General features: G+C 33.8%; 1 protein-coding gene across 1 annotated transcript in view; it reads right to left on the reverse strand.

Moving 5' to 3' along the window:
- The window catches only part of EPHA3 (EPH receptor A3), a 366,552-nt gene that overhangs the window by 337,380 nt on the left and 3,030 nt on the right, over positions 1 to 26,142 (reverse strand). Inside the window, exon 2 of the mRNA XM_067739177.1 lies at positions 10,473 to 10,537. Within this exon, the coding sequence (XP_067595278.1) occupies positions 10,473 to 10,537 (65 nt within the window). The remainder of the gene's footprint in view (positions 1 to 10,472; positions 10,538 to 26,142) is intronic.

Below are 26,142 nucleotides of genomic sequence, written 5' to 3' on the forward strand. Positions count from 1 at the left end.
AATGATATGACCTTGCGCAAGTCACTAAGACTCCCTGGGCTTCAGCTGCTTGTCTGTGTACTTAAGGAATTGCATTAGAGGACTTCTAAAGTCCCTGCTGGCTCTAAAATTGATTACTCATTCAAATATATTCCACTGCTCCAAATAAGATAAAAATTTGCCCCCTTTATTAAAAAAAGTGAAGCAGCTCTATCAATAAACATTTTCACAAATTTCTAGTTATTTTTTGTTTATGACTACGTTGTTGTTTACTTGCTTTTTCAACACTCAAGAGAATGGGTAAATTTAAATAAAAATGATCACTAATTCTACTTCAAAAAATGATTACCCATCCAACATTCAGGATACAGATGACAAATATTTCTAGGGCACAGTTTACAAAATTGATTCATATCATCCACAAGCTTTAAACTCAATTGAAGACTTTTGAGAAAATCCATAAAGTTTATGGCTACCAGCTGTCTTGATTTACATGGCATAGAATAAGTATCCAAGTTCAGATGGAGTGTTAAAGTTCTTTGAAAGCATCACACTGAATCTCTCCTCTCTTCCTGCACTGGCCAAATCTCCTGGTTGCTGGGTTCATGGTCTTGTCTCTTCATGTTGAGAAGGGAGATCTCTCCTCACATTTGTTTCAAGTTTAGCTTATTCTTTTTTTTTTTTTTAAGTTTAGCTTATTCTTAACCATACACCCAAAAGAACATTAACGTGTATTGTCATATGGAAGGGAAATTTGATTTTTACTGTTAGAGCATCTTATGCCCTCTTTTTTTTTTTCTTTTGCTTTGTCTTCCTTAGTTTACTAATTTTCATTTCTACTGAGTCCCCCAAAGGTCTTACAACTTATTCAATTTGCCAAATTTGGCTTCTCTTTATTTTATGGCTTTATTATGAAAATGACCTATTAATAAAAATTCTTTTTGATTTTTTTAGAATATTCCTTCTTGGAGGGTCAGCAAAATAATGAAAATTTAACCTATGCCAAATCACTAAGATGTATAACCAAAGGAATAGAGGGCTGATCCTAGGTTCCTGTAATCTATCGTGGGAACTTTCACAGTGATTTCCAGCTGCTTTTTCTGGTGCCTGTCTGTTCTTTGATTACAACACCCTCCATAATCTCTTTAAAATACTGCCTTTGAATTATCTCCAGTATCTTTCATGGGGCACATAAAATCGATCATAAGCTGATCTCAGTAACTTTCTAGGAATGTTTCATAGTCATCTCCGGGACAACCTTATATTCTAGTAACTCCTTGATGGGGGAACTTTCATATCCCTTATTCCAGTTTCACTATCACTTAATTCAGGGCTTTTCCAGTCTTTTGGTTTTAATGTTATCTCTTTTATCATGAGCAACGGACACGGATGTATAAGTATCTTCAGTATTTACAAATACTGAAGATACTACATGCAGCTCAAATTGAGCTCCAAGATTACATGAGAGAAACTTGAGGATTCTAAAATGAATCCCTCTTGCAAAAGTGCTAAGAATAGACTCCCCGAGTTGCTAGTAAAATACCTATTTTTTTGCTGTGTGTTTATTGTAAAATTCTAAATTTAAAAATATCCAGAGCTATATTAATCACAAATTATGCATAGTGCTGCACTAATTAAGAGTTTGGAACAAACTACAGCACTGTATCAAGCAGCTGCTGAATACCTTCATAAGTAATACCTGTCTTATTACAGCAGATAACGATTTTCTAGCAGTGATTCCCAAACTTGAACAGCATCAGAATCACATGGAGGGCCTGTGAAAAAACAGGTTGCTGAGCCCTGGTCCCAGGATTTGTAATGTAGTAGTAGGTCTTGGTTGGAAGCTCAGAAATTTGCATTTCTAATAACTACTGTTTACAAATTTAAAAGAATTTCAATATATTAGTTTTAAAAAATATATTTAACTATATATGACTCTGTAGTTTAATATATATAGTTTTATATATAAACTGTAAATACATAAACACACATATATATATGTGTGTGTATATATATGTTAAACTGCATCATTAACAGAATGAATAAAAATAACTTGTAACCCAGACTATTCAGAAAATTGAGTACACTATCCCCCTTGATGTTTTCCTTCTTATGTCCCATGTAAAGGGGATAAATGACTTTAGCAACTCCCAAGAAAGCTGAGATATTACATTTTGGTAGTTTTTCTTCATATAACACTTCTTGAATAAAGTGAGCATCACAAGCAGAAAAAACAAACAAACAAACAAACAAAACTGATGGTAATCAATGAGCTATGAAGTTTGTAGAAATACTTCAAGTGGTTTGTATTGTAAATATTATAACCTTTAAATGTTCTCAGGTCCAATGTCTGTCATTTGGGACATGGGACTTATTTAAAAAGTGTTTTATGCCATATTTTTTTACAGGCCAAATTTAATTTCTTTTTCAAAAGGCTTTCAAAAGAAATTAACCATCAGAGAATAATAAACCTAAAGGTCAAAACAACTAATTCATGAAATTTAAAAAAAATAATTAAGGAGTAAAGTAAATAAGCAAAACTTTTGGGAAATTATTATTTTTAAAAATTCTTGACATAGTGGAATGACAGAATGGAAACTCGTCTCTATTGGAGTACATATATTTATATCCTATATTCAAATGAAAGCCTGGAAGCTTGAAAACATAGTGCTTATTCTAAGTATGCTCTTTAAAATATTAAGGGAACTGGACATTTCTTAGCAATATAGAAATAGATATTCAGTCTGTCATATACTATTTTGCACATGTAGCAATAAATTTAATGTAAAATAAGTATGAAAGTCATTATTTTTTTAAGTTTAATATCTATATTTTGGTTACTTTTATTTTAATAATCATTCATTTTTGATCAGAAACTACATTCACTTGAAGTTGCACAAAGTTAAAAGTTTTGGTGTCAAAAAGTTATTATTTTTTAAAAATGCTATTAATATGAGAAATCACTAGAAGCAAAACTTTGTTTTTGATTTGAATGTTTTAAAAAGCTACTTTAAAAAACAAATATGAAATGATCTTAATAAATTTATGAAATATTTAAACATTCAAATTAGAGATGAAAATTATTTAAATATGTCTTAGCTTTTTATATAACTTTATAGTCACTGTATGTTAAGTAAGAATCATGTAGTACAAATTTGTGAGCAAAGCTGAAATAAATAAACCTATCCAAATATGTTTCAGATCTCCTCTACTTTAAATTCCACAAAGCTATACATCAAAGTAAAAGAAGTAAAGTACATTGCATGTCATATTAAAAAAATTCTAATCTAAAACCCCCAAAATATAAACAAATAATATTTTGATGCAGAGAGGAAGATTCACATAGAAATATACAACATTAACAATGGAAAATATTTTCTATTCTTTAAGCACTAATAAAAGTTCTGTTAAAACAAATACAAGATAACATTTTAATTTTTATAAATTAAATGTTGCCAGAATAAATTCTATCTTTGCTGATTTCTACCACTTATCCACATGCCCCCTTCTTTTATAGTGTATTTTGTTTCAAGGAAAGGTTAAAAAAACCTATGAAACTTTGTCATGTTTTTCTAATTGATCAGACAACCTTCCTTGAAAGGTTAGCACAATAGGTAAAAGTGACACATTTAAAATATATAGCATTGTTCATTCTAGGCAAAAAAATGTCAATGACCAAGAATCACATATCACATATGTGAATAATTTGATTTTCCTGGATGGACTATTCAGCATATGAAGCAAAATTTGGACTGTGATTCATAAAGGCAAAGTCCCCAGTGGTTATTGTTGACACCCAGTTGTCAAAATATTCTTCCTGCATTTCAGACACCATTCACAAAGTGAAAGCTAGAAATCCAGCAGATAAGACTTTTAGAATCCAGACTTCACAAATAGCAATAATTCCAATATCGAAGGCACATTATTGTATACTGGAAACTTGTTTTAGAGAGTATTTTTATTATTTCTGTTACTCTCTATGATTCATTCAATTCTAAACATTTCTAGTTTTAGTTAAATGGAATTTACTTGCAGGATCCTAGCTTTTTACTCTTAGAGGACAACCTATATAATTTTCAATATAGAGCTATCTTTAGCTAGTTTTCTTTTTCAGTTAACTTCCAATTCATAGGCTTGTAGTATTTTCTAAATACATTTAACTAAATAGCTCTGCTAGTACAAAAAATAACATATGTAATATAGACATAGACATATATCTACACTATTATATATGTATGTTTGTATATTATATATCTGTAATATATACTCATATATATACAATATATATACTATAGTATGTATATATTATAATTTTACTTAAGTTTACACCACTGAAAAGAGAGTGAAGTCATTACCAGACACCATTTAAAATAACAGACTAGAAATCATCAAATTTTCTCAACAAATGCAAAATTAGTATTAGTTTAGTTATCCTTCCTTGTTTTGGAAAGCTTTTATTATGCATTTATTCAGGTAATGTTAATTTATGGACAACTAATCCACAAACTTTAAACAAGGAGAATAAAAGGGAGAATTTCATGAAATGGGAATTGGTCTCAAAGAGCTTTCAGTTTCCAGGCTTAAATAAATATCAATGAAATCACTGCAGTAATGTATAATTACAAGCTGTAGAGGTACAACAAAGAACAAGGCAGATGAGCTTAATAGGTGTTCTGTCCTAGTCTGGGGGGTGCCAGAAGGGTGGCATATGAGAAATAGAAGGCCTCCCTGAAGAAAAATATTAGTATTCTGAGGAAATTCTAAAAAATTCTAAAAATTATTAAAAATTTAAAATAAATTAGACACCCAATTTACCTTATTTTGATTCTTTCAATTCAAAATGTAGTTCAAGATTATATGCGAACTTTTATCTGTGCAGATTCAATGAAATAACAATCATGTGTTGTCAAAGGCAATATTTTGGGCTCTTAATTGAGAAGAGGTGTTTGCTGGCACCTCAGGCAATACTATCAATTTTCTTTCCCCAAAATTCAACTCCTAGACATCAAGTTTTGACTGAGATTTAAGCAGACATATGAATGAATTTACCAAAAGGTTTTGTATTAGAATGGGAAAAGCGTAAAATTTATCTAAGATTAAGAAATGATATTTGTATATCTCTTTTACATACATTAGTATATATATACTTATTCATAGATAGATATATAGCAACATCTCATTTGTTCAAGTGTCATTCACTATAAAGCGCTGTGACATAGAAATTACTGTTATCCCTTGTTTAAAAGTGAGGGTAAGTATTAATGAAGGTAATAGGCCTGTATTAGATCATACTGCAATAAATGACAGAGCCAGAATTCAAATGCAGATGTGCCAATTCTACACGATGTGCTTATTCTATTTTACTATTCTGCCTGTTTTCTTTGACTTCATACTAAAGCACAAAAAAGATAACTTGGGAAAATACAAATAACATTGTAGGACAGAATTATGCATTTCCATAGCCTCAATTTAGAAATTAAGGTATTTGATCAGGAGAGAAAACATTGGATTCTATCAGGAGGCCTTTAACTGGAAAGTATGAGAAATACAAAAAGAATGGATTTAACAAGGAACACGTATTTTTCCATGTAACTCAGTGGTTCTAAGATGTCAGGGTTCCAGGCTGATCTCTCTAATGCTCTCTGGGTTCCACCTTTCTGGCCATTAAGGGAGTGCAGGTGCTCCAGACTGGACATTGGACTATCACAGGGCAAACTCAGAGGCACAAAGCACCTGGCCTCTTCCCATCTCTTTTTATTGGAAGGAAACCTTTCCCATAAGTCATTGGAATTCTGTTCCAGTCTTATTGGCTTCACTTACTCTTGCCTAAACCAATCACTGGCAAAATGACTGTAATTATCATGATTTGCTCTCAGATAAATCAATATTCACCCTGCAAAGTGGCAAGAGGGGTCATTTTCCAGGAACACATGGGAGGGTGAAAACCTGAATAATTTCAGTGTTCTATCAGCAAGGAAAAGCCAGGGTACAGATACTCGATGAGCAACCAATGGGTCATCTATTTGCCAGGAGAGTGTTTTTTATTTAAGTACATTATCACTGTTAAGACACCAATAAATAGCTAAGGAAACCTTTAGGGAAAAAAATCTAAAAGAATTGAAAAGAGGGGGGTGGTATAAAATTTTTAAAAAATCTACAACTGTTGATTTTGAGACTTCTCATTTCAGACTATTCTTTCACTATACCCCCCCCTCCAACCCTCTCTTCATTCTCTTCTCCTTACTTGAGTTTCTTTGAGTCCAGGTTCTAGATGCCTTTGTACTGCTTGACCATCATCTCAATACTATCCTAAGTGAAAACTGTGTAGCCTCCCTCCCTTTAATCCCTCCTCTGGGGTGATACATAGACTAAGACACTGTCAGTCAATCAATCAATTTAAGTACTAGTCATGTGTAAACCAAGGACTCTTTCTACATTGTAATCCAGCAACATATATGGGCTTTGATATATGTTGATTGTCCCCTAAATCAAAGAATATTCAAACTATTGAACTATTTACTAAAATTTCTGAAGATAATTAAGCCCAGAATTCAAAAATTATAATTCATAATTTACAAGGCCAGAGAAGGTTAATTGCTTGTCTAATTTATTAAAGTGAACAAACTTACTACCAGAAAATATCCATGTCAAATAAAACTCTTCTACTGAAAAGTGAACTGCTGTTCATGACCCCCTTGATAATTTCAGTTTACAAGTTTGAGTATTATTTTCATGAAATTCATTTAGAGAAAACCAAAGTTTCATTAAACTTCTTCACAGATACTTATATGGGGAATTTGTCCCATGCCTAATAGTATAGTACCATACTTTTCTGCCAGGTTTCCTCTAAGATTTGAAGCACCATTTGAAAATAGAGATAGAAGTAATCCTCCCAAGAAAATCGCATAGGTTAATTGTAAGGTTTTATGAATGAATATATCTCTGGGGAAGAGGGTAAATAGAAATAGAAAAACATATACATGAAGGAATGGGTCACTCTTGACAATTTTCCACAAAATACATTAATTTTATATGGCTCATGTGATATAATCATTCCATGAAAGATTCATTTCAAATTTGGAATGAATTATTGGCTTATTTCTTAAAATTTATATTTCAAAAGATTTGGAATTTAGAGCTTCTAATGGGAGTATCGTTGGGACTTAGAGAAGTTGCTGGCAATCCCAGCTCCTCGTGGAGTGACCATAGCTCCTGCTGGAGAGCTTCATTATCCAAACCCTAAGCAAGGGTTTCTCAACCTGGATGCTGTCATTTTGGACCAGATCATTCTTTGCTGCCCTGTTTTTTGTACAAAGACTAGCAGGATGCCTGGTCTTCCACACCAGATGCCAGTAGTGCCCTGCCTTCCCAGTTGTGACAACCAGCATATCTCCATACAAATGTCTCCATGGGGCAAAATCAGAATTGCCTCCTGCCTTATCTACCCCTCATCACATGGAGAACCACTGCCCTAAATCAAAAGTGCAGGATTTTCCATGTCGTTTGTGACAACATGGATGGAGCTTGAGTGCATTACACTAAGTGAAATAAGCCAGACAGAGAAAAACAAATATTGCATGGTATCACTCATATGTGGAATCTTAAAAAAAAAAAAAAAATCCATAGAAACAGAGTAGAAAAGTGGTGAGGGTGGGGTATATAGGGAGAGGTTGGTAAAGGGGTACAAACTTTCAGCTATACAAATAAGGCCTGAGGATCTAATGTATAACATGGTGACTATAGCTGATAACACTATATCATAAAATTGAAATTTGCTAAGAAAGTAGGACTTAAATGTTCTCACCAAAAAAAAAAAAAAAAAAAAAAAGAAAGAGAGAAAAGAAGAAGAGAGTGGGATATTTCGATAATTCAGTATGGTCTGACATTGTTATAATTTTTTCCTCCAAGGTTTATATTTTAGTTAACCTGCAAACAGATGCACTTTTACTTATTGGGGTTAATTAATTAAAACAATGACTAGTTCAAAGTTGTTTCCAGCTATCATTTCATTTTTTTATGGAAAAGCTTGCATCATAGATATCACTACTGATTTAACTATCTATTCCCTTTAAAACCAAAACAAACACAAAATTCCTCTATCCTTGTCAAATTGAAAATGACAATGATCAGGCAATAAAAATGATTAATTGAATCTAAAGGCACAAACAATCATACAAGCAAAGATGTTAAATCCCAAACTTAAATTGACTCAAGAATTGAGCTTTCACTCAAGAATATCATCAGTTTCTCAAAACGAAATGAATATTAATGTCACATTTTCTAAATTAGTGCTACTTATTTCCTCATGGACATTATGGTTAACATAATACAGGGGGAAGATTTAAAGGAAAAATGTACTACAAATCACCCCAAGACAATAATTCACATACTTGGTTTTTCTTTTAATCATTTGGAGCTTAAGGTATTATAAACATCATGATCTGTTGAGGAGATTTTTTTTTTTTTCTCCCTGCTGGTTTTAATGATAAGCTTGGAGAACCTGACTAGCTGTTTCAGGCCATTTAATGCATCTGAAATAGTGAAGTAACAGCTGCAAGAAGACCAACCAGGAAAGCAATGAAGAGGAGGCCGGAGCGCCTGAGGTCAGCTTTCTGAGGCTAACGGAGAGACTGAAAACTGTTCATGAGAAAACCATAAGCGATTCCTAGGAGAAAGGAGGTAGGAAACTGGGCAAGAGATGAGAAAAGTCAAGAGGCCAGTTACCCTGAGGAGTGTTTCTTAAATTTAATGTGCTTAGGAATCACCTGGGACCATGTTAAGATGCAGATTCTGATTCATCTGGAGTGGGGCCTGCCAGCCTGCATTTCTAAGAATCTCCCAGGTTTTGACTCTGCTGGTTGGTGCATGTGTACACTGTGTGCGGCAAGGTTCTAGAACATCCCTCCCCACCCAACATTTCTCTGGAAGTAAAAGTGAACTTTGTTCATGATAAAATCTATGAGATTAACAAGGTAAATGAATTTATTTCCCCAAATTCTCAACATGGAGAAATGTGTTTTCTTTATACCTTCTTTAAAGGAAAATAAGAGGTAGACTGCTGCTTTGATATACAAATTAACTTATTGTTTACTATATATATATATATATATATATATATATATATATATATATACGTAAAGTATCAGTATGGTTTTTGCTTTTCATATCTCCTTAGGCAGCAAGTTTCTATGATATGTTATCTAATGGAGTAATGAAAGACTCAAATTTCTAAAATCAAAATCAAAGTTAGGTTTGAGTTTTGGATGATGAGTTTTAAATGAGTTTTCCAGCTCAATCCTGAGTTTCAACTCATTCGTTATGACTACCCAGGATGTGCTTTTACCCTAACCATTTGATTCCTTTTAAACCTATGGGGAAACCAGACCTTGGCTTACTTCATACTCTTCCCTTCTAAGCAACTAAACAAGGCCTGATAATGTGATAGGTTTTGGCATCATGTCAGTGTCAAGGTGCACCAGGAAGAGAAGCAGATACAAAGATGACAGATAGATGAAGTATCCCTGATGCAAAACATCCGTCGGGGAAGAAGAAGCTGGTAGTAAAAATTAGTATGTTTAGGCACAAAAATCTAAAGACTGAACACCAATACTAAGTCGATGTAATTATAACCTCTTTGAAAAGAGGCTGGCCTAGAAAAAAAAGAAATATACACATTTACTCCTATCACAAATATTCCTAAATAGCACTTTGCATTTTCCACAGGCTATCCTTGGAAACAAAACAGATATGTTTAGGCATTTTTTGTACAATTTTGTAGGAACAAAAAATTTCCAAATGTACGACCCTCTTTTTTCTGAAAAAAGAGAAGGAAAATTTTCTCACACAAAGGCTCATCATAAATATTCGGGTCCCAAAATGCTATACACCTCAGTAATCTGTGTCTGGCTTGACAAAAGATTAAAGGTATATACAGTGCTTAGAATTTAAAGGCAGTCATATTTTCCTAAATAAAATGTCCGGTTTTAAACTGATCTAGACAAGCTGAAGACACTTTAAGCAAAGAAATTAAGGCAACACAGGCTTATACTGTTCACAAATACCTACCCTATGTGGAACTGTCACCACAGTTGATTTTAAGGCTACAACTCTGGAGGCAACCATCTCCAAATACACACTTTCTACATTACTTAAAATTTAGAGTCTCTCCTCAACTCACCTATTTTGACCACATCACAAAAAAAATGTTAGGTGATCACGCTTAGATCATCTGCATGATGGTAGTAATAATTAAACTGTTTAGTTAGTTCATTCAAGCAATTGATAAATTCAGAAGGGGAAAAAATACTTCAAAACTCTCAATAGTTCCATTGGATACAAATACTAAGCTGTGTTAGTCCATGTACTGAATATACTGATAAGCACAACTTGTCATCAGAAGTACAGGAATTCCTGTTCCCAATAATTCCTCCTGCTCTCTAAGAGAGGCAATGGACAGAAGAATCATGTTCCTTTCAATAGTTTACCAAACTCACCCCATGTGATGGGTAGGAGATCCAGCCCAGCTCCCCCTGAATTGTTTTTGAATCCAGTAGATCGACTAAAAGAAAACACAGATAACACAAAAACAGTTGAAAGAAATGAATTCTATTTACTTCTGTCAAGTTAATGTTGTCTGTTGCTGATATAATAATATCAACGTGTTCAAAAAACACGACTCTGTTCATTCTCATTATATGTGTAAGATGAGTAGAAGAAGGGAATTACAAAGAAAAGCAACCACATGGAAAGTTAAGGGATCAAAAGTTTCTGTGACTTTTCAAACTGTTTATGTTTGTTTATATATATATATATTGTATATTTAATATATTGACAGAATAATTACAGGTTTAGAGAGGACACTATAAAAATACAAAATAGGAAACATTAATGCTAACATGAAATCAAAATAACTGCAAAGACCATTAAATTTAATAAATTGACATGATTTCACTATAAATTAGTTAAGTATGCTTCCATAATGAATCGTATTTCTTTTTGTACATATTTTGATATGACATCTTCATATTGTCCCTGGCCAAAACCAAACATACTATAATAAATACTGTATAAATTGTGTATTTATGTAATGAACAAAATGCTTAGCTATCAATTTGAGGAGAAGCCAAAGCAAAAATATGTATTATAATAGCGTAGCGCTTTGTAAAGCTTTACTTCTTTAAAAAGGGTATTGTTACCCAAAGACTTTAATGATTTCACTCAGAATTTTGTGCTAGTTATTAAAAAGTCTGATGAATAATAAAATATAATAAGAATGTAGTTGCATTTTGAATATATTATTAAAAGAGAAAGGCAAATGATTTATTTTCAACCCAGAGAGTATTAATTTGAAATGGACTGGAAAGTAAAATATAAAAAGATACTTTAAGTTTAATTAATAACAAAGGGCTCATGTTGATTGTCAATCTGTTAAATAATGGAAACTATAGTTTTTCCACATCCTTCTTCTAAGTTAGAAAACAACCCCATGATTGATTAATGGAAGATGTAGAAGAAGTTTACATAAAATATGCAGGTACTATTAACATGAACCAGAGCAGGTGAATCAATAAGTATAATAACAGACAGTCATTTTGAAGGGTTCCATATATTCACAAATCAAAACATAATGTTAATACATGCAAAGCACAACATGACCATGTGTTGTCAATAAAGGGCTTCCTGATGCATGAAAAGCACCACCCTTTCTTTAATCATCCCAATTATTTTCTTACAAAGGAAACATTAATCATATAAATGTTAAGAAAAAGAATTATTTTGATTGATGTTAGAATTCTAAATTTTCAAGCACTGCTTTTTAAAAGAAGATATTTGGTTAGCTGGTTAGATGATAAATATACTAGATGAGTATAAGAAAAATTCCTAATCATTAAGATAAAAAGATAAAGTTCTCAGAGGAAAAAAAACACATAAACTTAACCTATTACACTGGAATTCCTTAATGATTAAACTTTTTTCCCCTCACAATAAATTAATCCCAGTGAGAAGTAATTATATTTAGATAAAAGAAGATAGTTGCTGCATGGATTACATAGTGTAATTTCCATAATGAAATTATTTCCCAGGATATCAGTTTGGAAATTAACAGTATGCTTAATTATATTGAAATTATCTCTAGAAAATGATTTTTTAAAAAACTTCTACCAATTAATGTCACGGATAACATTTCAGATTACATAATGTTAAAGAATTTTTGAAAATATGAGAATACATCCTCACCTTTAAAGTATGTTACCAACATTTATTCTGATAGACATACCTAGCTCAGTTGTTGGTTCTATCACATTCAGCAGTTGATTTCTCTGAGTTTTACACAGGATTTGCATCGTAGAATTTACAGGGCCAGTATTCATAAATCATTGGATCACATTTGTAATACCTTCAGGGGTTTAAATGATTCAATGTTTTTGTGTGTATGTAATAATTGAATATGTACTAAATGATGAATATATGTTATTCCACCTGCTAAGATGAATGGTTGATTTAATTTCAGTATTAATAACCAGAGGAAAAAAGTGTTTGAGGCAAGGAAGATATAAATATTTTCTCCACTTAGTAAATTACTCATTGGAACGTAGGTTGTTAACTAAAGAACTATACCCTTAAGTTTTCTCTGATGATAATGATGAGGGGAAAAGGACTGGCTTTATCACATCAGCATTTGGTTTCAACTCAAAGGAGAAAAGCTAAACCAAAAAGAATTGTATTGCACTGTCAATTAAAATTGGTATAAGAGATTAATTTAATTTATTTCATTTACTCAGAAATTGAATTTTTAGTGCACTCCATTTAGCATGAATGAGGGAACACACAATTAGCAGCATTACTCATGATTCTGATCCTCTTATCTATCAAACATAATTAGGTCTGCACTGGTTATCTCACAATGTTGCTGTGATGATCAAATAATATAAATTTAGTTAAAGCCACCTGAGGTTATTACATGCTATACAGATTCAATGTTCTTGTAAACTTAAAATATTATCTAACAACAGTTCCAATACAATTCTTCTGAATGGTATTGGAAATCAACCATCAATATATGGCCTAATAGAGAAGAAAAGTGACATCAAGACACTTTTTAAAAGCACCTATTTGTGGTTTATAAAGTGCTTTTGTTTATAGCCAAATAAGAACAACACAGTCTAAGAATTCTAGCCACTTAAAGTCAATGGTTACTAGACTGGAATTTGCCAGGATATAAACCTCAAGGCTCCTGTGATCTGTTGTATAGCAATCTTGAGTGCAGCATAATTGAGATAAGAAGAAGAGAAAAGTTAATGGAATTTGAAAGTTAACCTGCTGTGAGTGATGTCTCTGGATACATTGACTAAATCTAACCTTGCAATGCAATATCTTAAACCCCACACTGATATGGGCAAGAACATTAGTTACTAATGCTTTTCCTCTCCCAAAAACGCTGTAGACCTGATCATAGCCTTTCAAGTAGTGCCATTATTCAAATGCCAGGGCAGATAGAATTGTGATGTACAAACATATTGTAGTCTGAGTTTTAATGACACTTTGTAACATGGAATATTTATTTTAATTGCTAAAATTTTTGAGTTTACAATTATGAATTTTAACAAAAATATTAGGAAATTATTCTTAAGGGTAGGTGGGAATATATAAATAGACTAATTCTTTAATGACTGCCTCATGCTAAGTTATTTGTCAAAGATATAAATGGTCTCTTACCAGTTTTCATATTCTAATGGTTGATTTCCAAATATTTTTGGTTTGTAACAGAAAATATGTCATTTCATTAATTTCAGAATATTTTCCATTCAAAGAGCTATGTAGCATATATTAACTTCTAAAAGTGATTTAAATTGGACACATTTTGAAGTGTTAGAACTCCACTTGAGATATAAATAGGAGTTTTTGGCAAAAGAAATCATTGTGGGGAGTCTGGATGGATATGGTTCTGGATGTCTTTCACATGCTTTACTCTGTCTAGTCTCACTGCTTTTAAATATAAAAAAATGTATAAATAGGTGAAGGGGTTTACATTCATGAAAACAGTAAAGGAATCTTCACTCAGTCTCCTTGAATTGGCTTTCAGGTGGGCACTAACACGAGATTTGCTGGTCAAAATGATGTGTGGTGTCTGATGAGAATTAGAAGGCGTAGAATGAAGTAAAGGAATAAGAACAAAGTATAGGGTAAACTGGCTCATATTGGTTGTAAGTGCTTCTGGAAAGAAGGAACCCTTGCTGTCATTCCTGCCACTGATCTTTATGTCACTTTTCCCACTTGGCTGAATTACGGATTTAAGATGCTCAGGAGTCTTGTTCTCTCTTCCCTTCTTACCCTCTACAATAATGAAGAGACAATCAAATGTCTACTCCTTTGCTCACTGGCATTGACAACATCATAAAGAATTATCTGTGCCAAGAATTTATATACCACCTTCCCTTCTTACTAATAAGAATTCATTAAAAATTTTTAAAGGACTCAGTCATTAAAATAAGATTTTGCAACAAGTGTTCTCATTTAGTAAGGACAGATTAAAAACTTTAGGTATAAATTTCTGGAGTTTTACATTTAAAGAATCATTAATATACCAAGATTTTTCAAGAGCATTTCAAAATTCTGATTCATAGTGGCTATCTGTCCACTTAGAAAGACTAAGAGTTAAACAAATATTCACATCTTTTAGATTAATTGCTGCAAATATACAGATAGTACGAAAATAATTTTTAAAATTAAATGCCACAATTTCTTACTGAAGTGGAAGATCATTTCAATTATTTAATAACATATCTATGCTTTGTGGTAATGCTATAGTTGCATTTAAGAAAACATTTAGAAATGTCAAGGTGACAAGTAGGGTTTAATGGCTAAAGAATTTCAGACTTGTAATAATAGACATGTTTTCTTGTAAAACCTTCAGTTACAAGGTGCTTTTATAACCAAGTGCAAATAACTATGAAACCACTACAGCAGAAAACAAACCCATCCTTTGATTTTGTCTTGTTTTTACTAAAAAATAATGACATTTCCTTTCCTGTTTGTGCCATCACTGTAATTGTCCCAGACACATTTCTTGTACACTATTTATCTTTATCATTTTCATCACTTTCTGTTATGATGAAAAGAGTAGCTTTGCTCTAGGTTACAGATAGCAGAAGAGTCCTTTAATCTGCTCCTAAGTTATACTTAAATGTCTCAAATAGAATACAGGAAGTAATACATTTTGATCTCAGTGTTGTAATTCACTGTATGGTACTCTGGTCAACCATAACATGGAATCAAGAAATCAAGATGTATTTGCTGACAGGAGTCCACCAAAGCTCAGCTTTTCATTTTTACTGTACACACCCAGGTATGCCACAGAGAAGAAATTTAGAGCAGTCAGTTTTATTAATGTACTTATCTATTTCAACATAACTTTTATCTACTAGGATTATATATTCTTAGTTAACAGTTCCTATAGACTTCCTGTTTATGTTTATTTCTAACTAAATATAATTAAAACATCTTTGTAATAGATCATTAGTATTGTATTTCACAGACTAAAACTTATAAAAATGTTTTAAACTATAAATGAAGTCAACTAAAATCTACTAATTGTGGATAGATAAAACTTCTTGTAATCTATGTTAAATTTTACAGGCATTTTGTGTCATAGAAGTATAAATTTATGATAATTTCTCAATCAAATAACCAAGTAAAATAATTATGTAAAAAATTTAAAAAGTGTGTAGTGCTAGACATTTCTGTGAAAACCCTCTTGTTGCATGGTATCAATGGCTTATTTATGGGATATAAGCAGATTTCTGGACAAGGTGGTATACTATCAACTTTTTCATATTAGCTTTTCTTCCTGGGCAATAATTTTATATTAACTTCTATACAGGCAGGTCCTAATTAAAGAAGAAACTGTAATTAGCTGCCGCATTTCAATCTTTGCCAACAGCAGGAAGAAGTCATTGGAATCAAAACATAGTCTTACAGTAAGATGTCTTGTGTTCTCATGACTACAGCAGCTCAAGGAAATAACAGAAACACAGACCAAAATTCCACTTGAAACTTGGATACTTCAGTAAATGTTAACTCTGTGTTGTTTCTAAAGTGTTAAAATTTTCTATTTTTTGCTTTTTAATCTGAGAAATCTGAAGGTCACTCTGATATTAATACTCTTATGGAGAAAACAGCTATTAAAATATCCCTTGGGAATGTGTTCTTATAACAAAATAATTCTTTCAAATAAATGAGTGGGGATGTTCTACTGTCAATGAGGTTTTACTACATTAACAACCTCAGCTTTGATAATGGTCCCTAGAATAGCAGGTCTCTTTGCTTCTGTGCATCGTCAACCTATATTATGAATCATTTAGACAAGTGAAATGTGTTTCCCAAAATGTAACGTACTAAAAGCAGAAATTAATGATTATGTAAACATTGTACTTTTTCAACACATTTTAGCTTTTTAAAGTGTTCTAGAACAGAAAAAATTGTTTATCTCTACTTTGAAAGGACTTTTTTGACAGATTAAAAAGTGAAAAATGAAAATATATCCTTCAATTTGAAATTATATAAATAATCATTAGGGCAAATAGGCACTCAAGCATTAGCACATATATTTTGCCTTCACACCATAAATTCAGGCTGTCTTGGTATATACTTTTTATTATATCGCTTGATTATTAACCTTTGACTACTAAATGTAAGCTATCTGTTTAGTCAGGGTTTGAACAATGGCTATGAAAATGGAATAGAACGTAGAAGATGGCCTACAAAACAATTCTAATATAGTAGTTATTTTCAAAATAAAAATGTGCTTGGAAGTCCCTTGGATATAAGGATTCAAATTTTAACATAGGGAACAAAAAGTGTAGTGATTAAATTAAATTTCAATTTAAAAACATTCTTTGGAAGATATACAGATTGCCAACAAACACATGAAAGAATGCTCAACATCATTAATCATTAGAGAAATGCAAATCAAAACTACAATGAGATATCATCTCACACCGGTCAGAATGGCCATCATCAAAAAATCTACAAACAATAAATGCTGGAGAGGGTGTGGAGAAAAGGGAACACTCTTGCACTGTTGGTGGGAATATAAATTGATACAGCCACTATGGAGAACAGTATGGAGGTTCCTTAAAAAACTAAAAATAGAACTACCATACAACCCAGCAATCCCACTACTGGGCATATACCCTGAGAAAACCATAATTCAAAACAAGACATGTTCCACAATGTTCATTGCAGCTCTATTTACAATAGCCAGGAGATGGAAACAACCTAAGTGTCCATCAAGAGATGAATGGATAAAGAAGATATGGCACATATATACAGTGGAATATTACTCAGCCATAAAAAGAAACGAAATTGAGTTATTTGTAGTGAGGTGGATAGACCTAGAGTCTGTCATACAGAGTGAAGTAAGTCAGAAAGAGAAAAACAAATACCATATGCTAATGCATATATATGGAATCTAAGAAAAAAAAAAAGGTCATGAAGAACCTAGGGGCAAGATGGGAATAAAGACACAGACCTACTAGAGAATGGATTTGAGGATATGAGGAGGGGGAAGGGTAAGCTGTGACAAAGTGAGAGAGTGGCATGGACATATATACACTACCAAATGTAAAATAGATAGCTAGTGGGAAGCAGCCGCATAGCACAGGGAGATCAGCTCGGTGTTTTGTGACCACCTAGAGGGGTGGGATAGGGATGGTGGGAGTGAGGGAGACGCAAGAGGGAAGAGATATGGGAACATATGTATAACTGATTCACTTTGTTATAAAGCAGAAACTAACACACCATTGTAAAGCAATTATACTCCAATAAAGATATTAAAAAGAAATAAAATAAAAAAAACATTCTTTGGACATTTTTATATCACAAAACTTTTTTTTAATTTTAAAAGAAGCCCAATGCAGAATAAATTGGTTTAAATTTCTAGAAAATTAAAATCAGGATATAGCTTGGACTTCATCATATTCTAGAGGATATCTACATCTAGACTTTATGTCATACACCATGACTGTTGTCTACAGACATACACACACACACATATAAACAAACTCTTCAATGTATAAATATGGGTCTTTATAAAGGCTCACAAAGGATCCAGTGAAGCGCCACATGCCTATCAGTTTAATTCAAAACTCTAGCCCTTTACTTTTCATATTAGGAGCATAGTGTCAATGGAAAGTATCAAACAATTAGTGCTGTGGTGGTCAGGAAACTTCATTTATCACTGCAAGAGAATGCAGAATTCAGACAAATCTCAATGTTTTTTCTTGGTAGTGTAGTCATAATATGAATAGCACCTATAGAAGCTTCTGTTCTGGGATGGTCTTTTTTGATATTCAATCATGTGCATTTCCAATACACACATGTGTGTGCATGTATATGTTCACACAGAATTTACATTGAGCTTAGATATGTGCTTATTAAAATAGCTATTTCTGAATGTTTGGTTCCTTCAAAAGTGCTTTTTACTTGTATATGTATTTATTATGCATTCATTCAAATTATTTATAAAGTTTTCTAGATATATGCAGTAAAAAAAATCTGGGTTATAATTATCCCTATTACACAAATTTAGGCAAATCATTTAGTCTTCTCTCTTTGTTTTTACTAATTTATTGTTGTTATTATTAACTTTATCTTTAAAAAAAAATCTTCCTTATATTCCAGGGACTCAGTTTTAGGCAGCTAATCTTCTGTAAAGATTCATATTGCACTTTTTATGACTTTCACGTCTATATTAAAAGTTTTTTTATGTAAGTATTCATTTTGTAGTCCCAACTAAGCTGTTATTTTCAAGGCCTTTCAACATGCTGATAACCTTCTTTTCCAAAATCCAGTAACTAATTCTCAGGTGTGCACTGTTTGGTAAATAAACCAAATTATTGCAGTATGAAAGATGAGTTAATTTTTTTCTTAACAGTTTTCTTAATTCATTTTAATGTTTTTTAAAATTTATGCCTTTGAAATTAAATATAGAGTTCTAATGTTTTCACTAGGGCTAGGGTAGTAAAACTTGAGTTTCCAAAGGATCACCTTTGGAAAGGAAAATTTAAAGGGAATGGTTCAGTTACATAAGGGGACAATACTGTTGGTCACACACATGCACACACACACACATACACACACACACTCACACACAGTGTTGCACATAGACTTTTCCTCAGAGTGTTGTTCTGCTTAACCAGAGGATTATTTAGACAATCTACAAGGAAGCGATTGGAAATCAGCTTCCCAGCCTAACTTCTCAGTGTGAAGATTGCTATCATATGCAATAAAAAAGTACCTTTCTAAAATCTATAGAATTTTATTTATTGCTAAATTACTTTTGAAAATCAAGAAATAAAGCATATGTTAACTACTAACAAGCTGTTCTCTGTTTCCCGTACTCTTCCTGAGATAGATAGGGAATGCCTAAATTTCATATTGATTAGAAACTAACTAACTTTATCACTGGCAAAAAATAAATTTTAAAGTCTCATTTTTTATCAAGGGAGGGAGCGGGGGGGATGGGTGTTATTTTTTTACTGGACCTGCAGAATTTATTGATCTACCTTTATTATTTTAAAGACGATAAATTAACCTCCCCTTAGTGAATATACAGAAAATTCAAGATGAAACTATTTTCATATTGATTAAATAGACTTATCAGCAATAAAATTAACCCAGGCTTCTCCCCTTGCTCCAGTCCCCACTGGGTAATCTGTCAAGAATTTTTGTCTTAAAACAAGAGGCAACTCAGTTTGGAGACTTTGAAGTCACATTACATTTTCTTGATTTGAGAGAGCTCTGCAAAATCATATATGAACTAGAACATTAAATAGTAGGGAAAACAGTTGTTGATTCTAATCCATCAGAAGTGAGAAAACAAAAGTTTGTTGCTAAGCCTTTGCTTTTGCTCATGGAAAATGTGCCAATAGCAATAGCTTGAGTGGTTAGAAAACTCATAGGGAACCTAAATGATAACACGTTTGAAAACTTTTTTTCTCATGTTTCAGAGAAGAAAGCAAGGTACTGAAAGCAGCTTTCTGATTTGAAAGCCTGATGTCATCAATATGCTATTTTTGCTCTTTGCCAGGTTAACAGAATTTATTGCAGTAATTAATGCAAAACATATGTGCTGAAACACCCACATGAAAAATATAATTGCCCCCAACTTAATTTGCTACCTTTCAAAACCCTGTTTTAGCTACCTTTTCTCAATGCCTCCACTTAAATAGAGTACAAGTGTTTTTATGAAAGAGGATATAAATCTTTATAATTTATTTTCTCATCTTAAGTAATATATAAATTATCTTTTAAATAGGGGAAAGTTTCCATAGAAATTAAAGTCTACTTTTTAGGCCAAGTTCTACTTCCACCCATTACTGACCTTTATGACAATTCCAATAGTTAATTCACACTTCATTTTTATTATATAAATCTAAAAAAAATCACATCCAGGTTATATTGATAATTGTCTCACAATCTCTGTGTATGGAATTCTTGACAATAATCTTTCCGGGGTGAGGAAAGGAGTGTCTGAGGGTCAGGAAAGGAAGACAGAGGTAAGAATGTATGAAGAAAACACATCACAGATCACATCTTTTATTCCTCTGTCCACATCAAATTTTCTTTAATTCTTAGTGAGTCCCCAACCTATGCAGATAATCATACCTTATGAGGGTAAACACTGCAGATTCAAAGTACTCTTTGAAGTACTTTTTTGAAAGTACTTTGAAGTCTGATTTTTCACACAAATACTCCGAGTACTTCTAAGATTTTTCTTGCGAGTCAACAAGACACATTAGTATAGTCAGTAGGATTGAGGTTGAGAAGCTAGAGCTTTTCCTGAATAGGAGACCTCCTTAATTTACAGGCCTTTGTGTACAGGAGAAAACATATGAGGTTAAAATCAGAAGACAGACAAGAGAGGGCCAGGCTCAGTTACTACTTTATTACGATGAGTTTACTTAGTTTCCTCAGTTGTAAAATGGGAGATATCATAATACCTACTTTAGGGCGGCTTTAAGATTAAATGAGGTACAGTACGTACTCAATGACAATGTAAGGGAAAAATCTTTCCAGCCAGTGGAACTCTGTGTAATTGTTATCTGATTACTGGGCATGACACTGAAGCCATATTTAGTCTTGGAATGCCCTGGATTCAACAATTCTTTTATGAAAAACATTAAAGTTTTGATGACCACACAAACATCAACATCAACCAACTACTAACCTACCTCGGTAATGCCGCTCGCAGAAACCCTTCCTGGCCCATTCCAGGTTTACTCCCAAAATCAGAAGAGGGAAAATCCTGTTTTCATTAAAAAAAATGGTGCCAATCAAATATGGGGCTGTGGGGAAAACAGACAACTTTCGATTGTGCACGGGGTGGGGAGTGGGTTTGTAGAACACGCCCCTTAGCTCTCCCGAGGGACCTAACAGGTGGCATCAGTAGATGGTCTTAACGAAAACTGAAAAAAACAAAAGTTCTTCATTTTCGTCTAGAGAGATATCTTTTGAAAATTCAAGAAACAGCAAAGGGGTCGGGAAACACAGCAGCAAGCAGGACAATGGACGTCTCAGGCTCGTCCCAACCGAGCGGGCCGGGTTCGAGGCGCTTTCCCAACTCTACAGGGAGTTCTGTGAACCCTGGAGAACCCTGTCCCTCTCCTGCACCTGTCACCTCGCGGGGCCGGAACTTAGGAGGGCAGACCGCGCCAACTATGGACGCCAAGCTGCAAAGACTGCCAGCTATGGGGGGAGGTGGGGAGTTGAGGGTGGGGGCGATAGGGACCTCGGGTCAGAGTCTGTTGTGAATGTCGGGACTTGCCTGGCGCGTCCGAGCCGCTCGCGCTCTCCCCAGGTAAGGAGAGTCCAGGTGCTGGGGAGGACGCCACCTCTCCGAGCGCCGGCAGCTCCGTAGTCGCAGGCAGAGGGCGCACGTTTGCCTCTCGCCCGCCCCGCCTACGCCCGGCGCTAGTTTCCGCCGAACTTGGCGCCCTCGCGCTCCCGTGGCTCCAGCCTCCGCCCGGGCTACCAGCGCCCGGCGCCGGCCGCCGGCAAGAAGCCGGCCGCCTCGGGGGCTCCGCGCGTGCTCGCCGCCCGCCGCCTGCGGGAGGCCGCTCTAGCTCGCAGCGCCCGGGCAGCGCGCTTTGGCCGCCGGGCGCGGAGACGCTCGCGCACAAAGAACCACCGAACCCCGAGGGCTGAACTGAGCTGGAGGACGTGGACCCGGAGATGGGCTTTTCTGATCCCATCTTGAATCCGATGAGGAGTGAAAAGTAGTGAATTGTTGGTAGACTCCGTTTTCCCGCCGCACCTATGAGCCTGGTCCCGGCGGCGGCGGCGAGTTTGAGGTTAAGACGCCCTGGTGGTGGGTGTGGTGGCCGCGAGGGCGCCTGCTCATCCCTCAGTTGCCATATCCCTGGAATTCCCCGTAAAGCTCTGTTTCGTGCTAAAATTTCTCAGGGCACACTTTTGGAATTTAATCAGTATTGCATTATCAAATGTGGGAGGTGTGATGCGAAGGAAGAGAAGCGCCATCATACCTCCTGTGGCCACCCCAGTTCATGGCTAAGGTTATTCACAACAGTTTATTTGTACAGTGCTGCCACTTGTTTTCCCCCTCATTCCTCGCCTATTATTCTGACTTCACCATGTTGGTTTGGATTATGTGGATTTTCACCCTCTGCTTTGACTGGAACAGCAGGACATGGTTTAAAATGAAGAGCGGGAGGGGGTTCCCCACTCAGGGCTTGCAGTTTAATAACATCACTCCAAGTTGGAGGCTTTACTGCTGAACTGGTTTTGATTCCATCCATCCTCCACATGCATACGCCCAGGCTTCCAAAGGGGTTTGGCTTACACTCTCAAAACTTTCCTAGACAAAATATTTTCTTCAGGGGAAAAATCAAAAGTGTGTAAACTTGAGAGGAGAAACAAAAGCACGCAACGCCCCCCAAATCCGCACCCCGCCCCAAACACACACCCTTTTGTGTGTGTGTGTGTGTGTGTGCGCGCGCAGGTTTTTAGAGATCTACTAAAAATTGATTAGCCAGATGTTTGACGTGGTAAATATTTTTCTTTTAAGCAAAAGACAAATATTATCATTGGTTTTAGAACCTTTGCATTTCTCTACCTCTCCATCTTTCTAATCGACTTTTTATTTTCTATTCTCTTGCAAAGACGTTTTTCCTCTTTGTAATCCACTACTTTTTTTTTTTTTTTAATTTCACAGAAAGCTGGTAGGAGGCAAACTAAAACTTGCTGACTTTCAGACTTTTCCAAGAGGAAAACTTCTGCCAGGTTCCAAGAACTACCTGATTTTAGGGAGCTGGTAATAGACACAGAGAGTGAAATCAAGGGGTGCACATGTGCCCACACACTGATTTCCAGGAGGGGTGTCTGCCTAGATTGATTTGTGTCTTGGAATCCTTTGCATTTTATAAACGTCCAAGAATGTTTTTATTTCTAAAGTCATTACAGAAGAATTAAGGTTTTCAAATTTCTTAGAAATAAATTTCAAAGCCTGGTTTTCAGTATACCTGGATGAATAATATAATGAACGTTTTACACCACCAGTCACCCCTTTATTTGAAAAATCTGTGGAAAGCTACTTGTGCACTTGGTAAAAGCCCTGCTCTGACCCTCCCTGGTGATAAAATCCAGATCTCTGAAAACAGAATCAAAAAGGGGGCACCTGCATCTATTTTTCTAAATCTTTTATCAAACAGGAATTAAAAGAACAAGATTTATTAAAAGTTTTAAAGACAAGTGTGTAAAAAATAAAGTTGAGGATCTTGACAGAAAATGATTTGCAAAACAGTGTTCTTCCAAGAAATACATATTTCTCTTTCCATCTAGTATTTATGCCAAAGAAAATCATTGGAAAATGACTAAAATCAAAGGTAACCCACATCACAGATTTCCTAGTAAGTAAATGTCTGTAAGAACTTATCGAGTTTTGATGATTTGTGGAAAGTTTTATTAATATTTTCTTGAAGATTTTATGACTTGGAGAATGTAACTCTCAAGAAGAGTTCTTGCTGTTTCCATTTGTGTTGAAGTTAGTAAATCAAATATACTGTGGAAATATGTTTTGCCTCTAAAAATCCTTTGCATATGTAACTGATTATTTGATATTTAAAAATTGCATATATTTTATTTCAGAAAAAATCCAGAGTTTCAGAAACAATTTTGACATTTAGGGATCTTCATAAAGAAAGTTATTTTGAGAAACTATTAAAAGTGAAGGACTCTTAAAGAACACACCAAAATTTGAATATTAAAATGTGGATAATATATAGACACGATAAAAAATCTTATGTCTTTTCTTTAAAGATAATAAGTTTCTTACGAGTCAAGGTGAAACTACTAAATTGTTTATAAAAGCAAAGAGTAAACCATAATTATATTCAAGTAATAAAAATCTTCACATGAAACTCCATAAATCTACTACACAATGTTAACAAAATACCTTTAAGTTATGATTGTACACAACGTTTTGTTTAAAATGTTTGTATTCATTTTATGTACTTTTCATTGTAGCTCCCAATTACTAGTGTTTCATGGGAAAGACAACTTTATATAAAATGCACCATAATCTTACACGGGGTAATGTTGTTTTGTTATATGTAGTTTCCCTTTTATGGTTCCAGTTGCTTTTGAGTTATAAACATATTCAATTGACTTTATATCTTAAAATGGGTAGAAAAATCATATTAACTGCAGCACCAATAATAAGAAAGTATAAAATTGAATCTGTTCAATTATGATGAAGCTGGTTTGTACTTATAAGTCTATTGTTATTGCAAGAATATTTACTATTTAAGAGTTTTTAATTGCTCATTTATAACAAGGACAAGAATGGCGTGATATATAAAACATAAGAGTGAGGAGAATGGGGTATCAAAGTGGACATTTCCCCACTTGAATTATTATTATATTAGTCTTTAGGAAGATATAGATTCAGAATGAATTAATTTCATGATAGATTTTGAGAGGTTGCAAGAAGTTTCTTTCCGGCACAATCAAAATATTTTCGTAGCAATTCAGGTTGTCAGTAAAAGCTTAAACAAATTTGCTGATAATCCTGTTAATGACCTAGGTCAAGTGTTAACTGTTGTGGGTTATAAAATAGTGAAATTAAGGTTTCTCCTACCTCCAGGCAAATAGCAAAGTTATAACTGTTGGGGGGAAGTAGGGGCGAGCCATTAGGAAAGCTATTAAATTACAAATATGTATAATGCATTCAATTATTTAGTCTAGAATGATAAAATGCTATTAAAAGCAAATGTAAACTCTCTTTAAAAAATAGCTATAAAGGTGATATGACAGCTTAGTTCTCTATTAATATTTCAACCACAATGTGTTATTATTTGAGGAAGTGTTTATACATGAAAATGATGCCAAGTCATACTGATTTTTAAAAAGGGAAAAATCTATTATTTTAATGTTTAATGTCTCCATCATTTGCCTAATATTCAAAGGGAAGCATACAGTGTTCATCTCTAAGTTTTACTTTTGAGCTTTAAACGATCACATAGTATCCTTTTGTACTTAAGTGACTTACGTTCAGTGAAATACATTTCATATAGTGTGCCTACCACTCCTATAAAAATCTCCCAAAAAAAGTAGTATATATATGAAGATTGAATTTTATTCACTTTAATTTTGAAAACTGATTTCCAGTGTAAAGAACTCTATAGGTAAATGTTAATCTAAATTACAAACACTTTTGGATAGAAAAATTATTTAGTATATTATGTACTGATGAATAAGAAGTGCATTCTGCCTCAGAAAGCTTCAAATGTAGAAAAGTGTCTAAAGAGATTACTTTATCCACTGCTAAAAGAGATTATACAAACAATAGTTGATTCTTTACTTTATATCAAGTTTTAACCGCTTTGTAAAGTTATTTTTATTTAACATTATCATCATCCATCTGGGATGGCAACAGGGAGCAAATATATAAACTTTTCTAATAATACATAATGTAACAATCCTATTTTGTCATGAAAAGTAGTTGATTTCCCATGGAAGTCTTTTCTTGATGTGTCATGTAAACAGACCTGGTAAGATTTTAATAAAGTTCCCTGCAGCTTTTGCAAAGTTTCTATATAAGTATATAGGCCAATTCTTGATTTAAATAACCATCAAAATTATAAA

The sequence above is a fragment of the Pseudorca crassidens genome, chromosome 5 (assembly GCF_039906515.1).
Source record: "Pseudorca crassidens isolate mPseCra1 chromosome 5, mPseCra1.hap1, whole genome shotgun sequence".
NCBI classification, from domain to species: Eukaryota; Metazoa; Chordata; class Mammalia; order Artiodactyla; family Delphinidae; genus Pseudorca; species Pseudorca crassidens.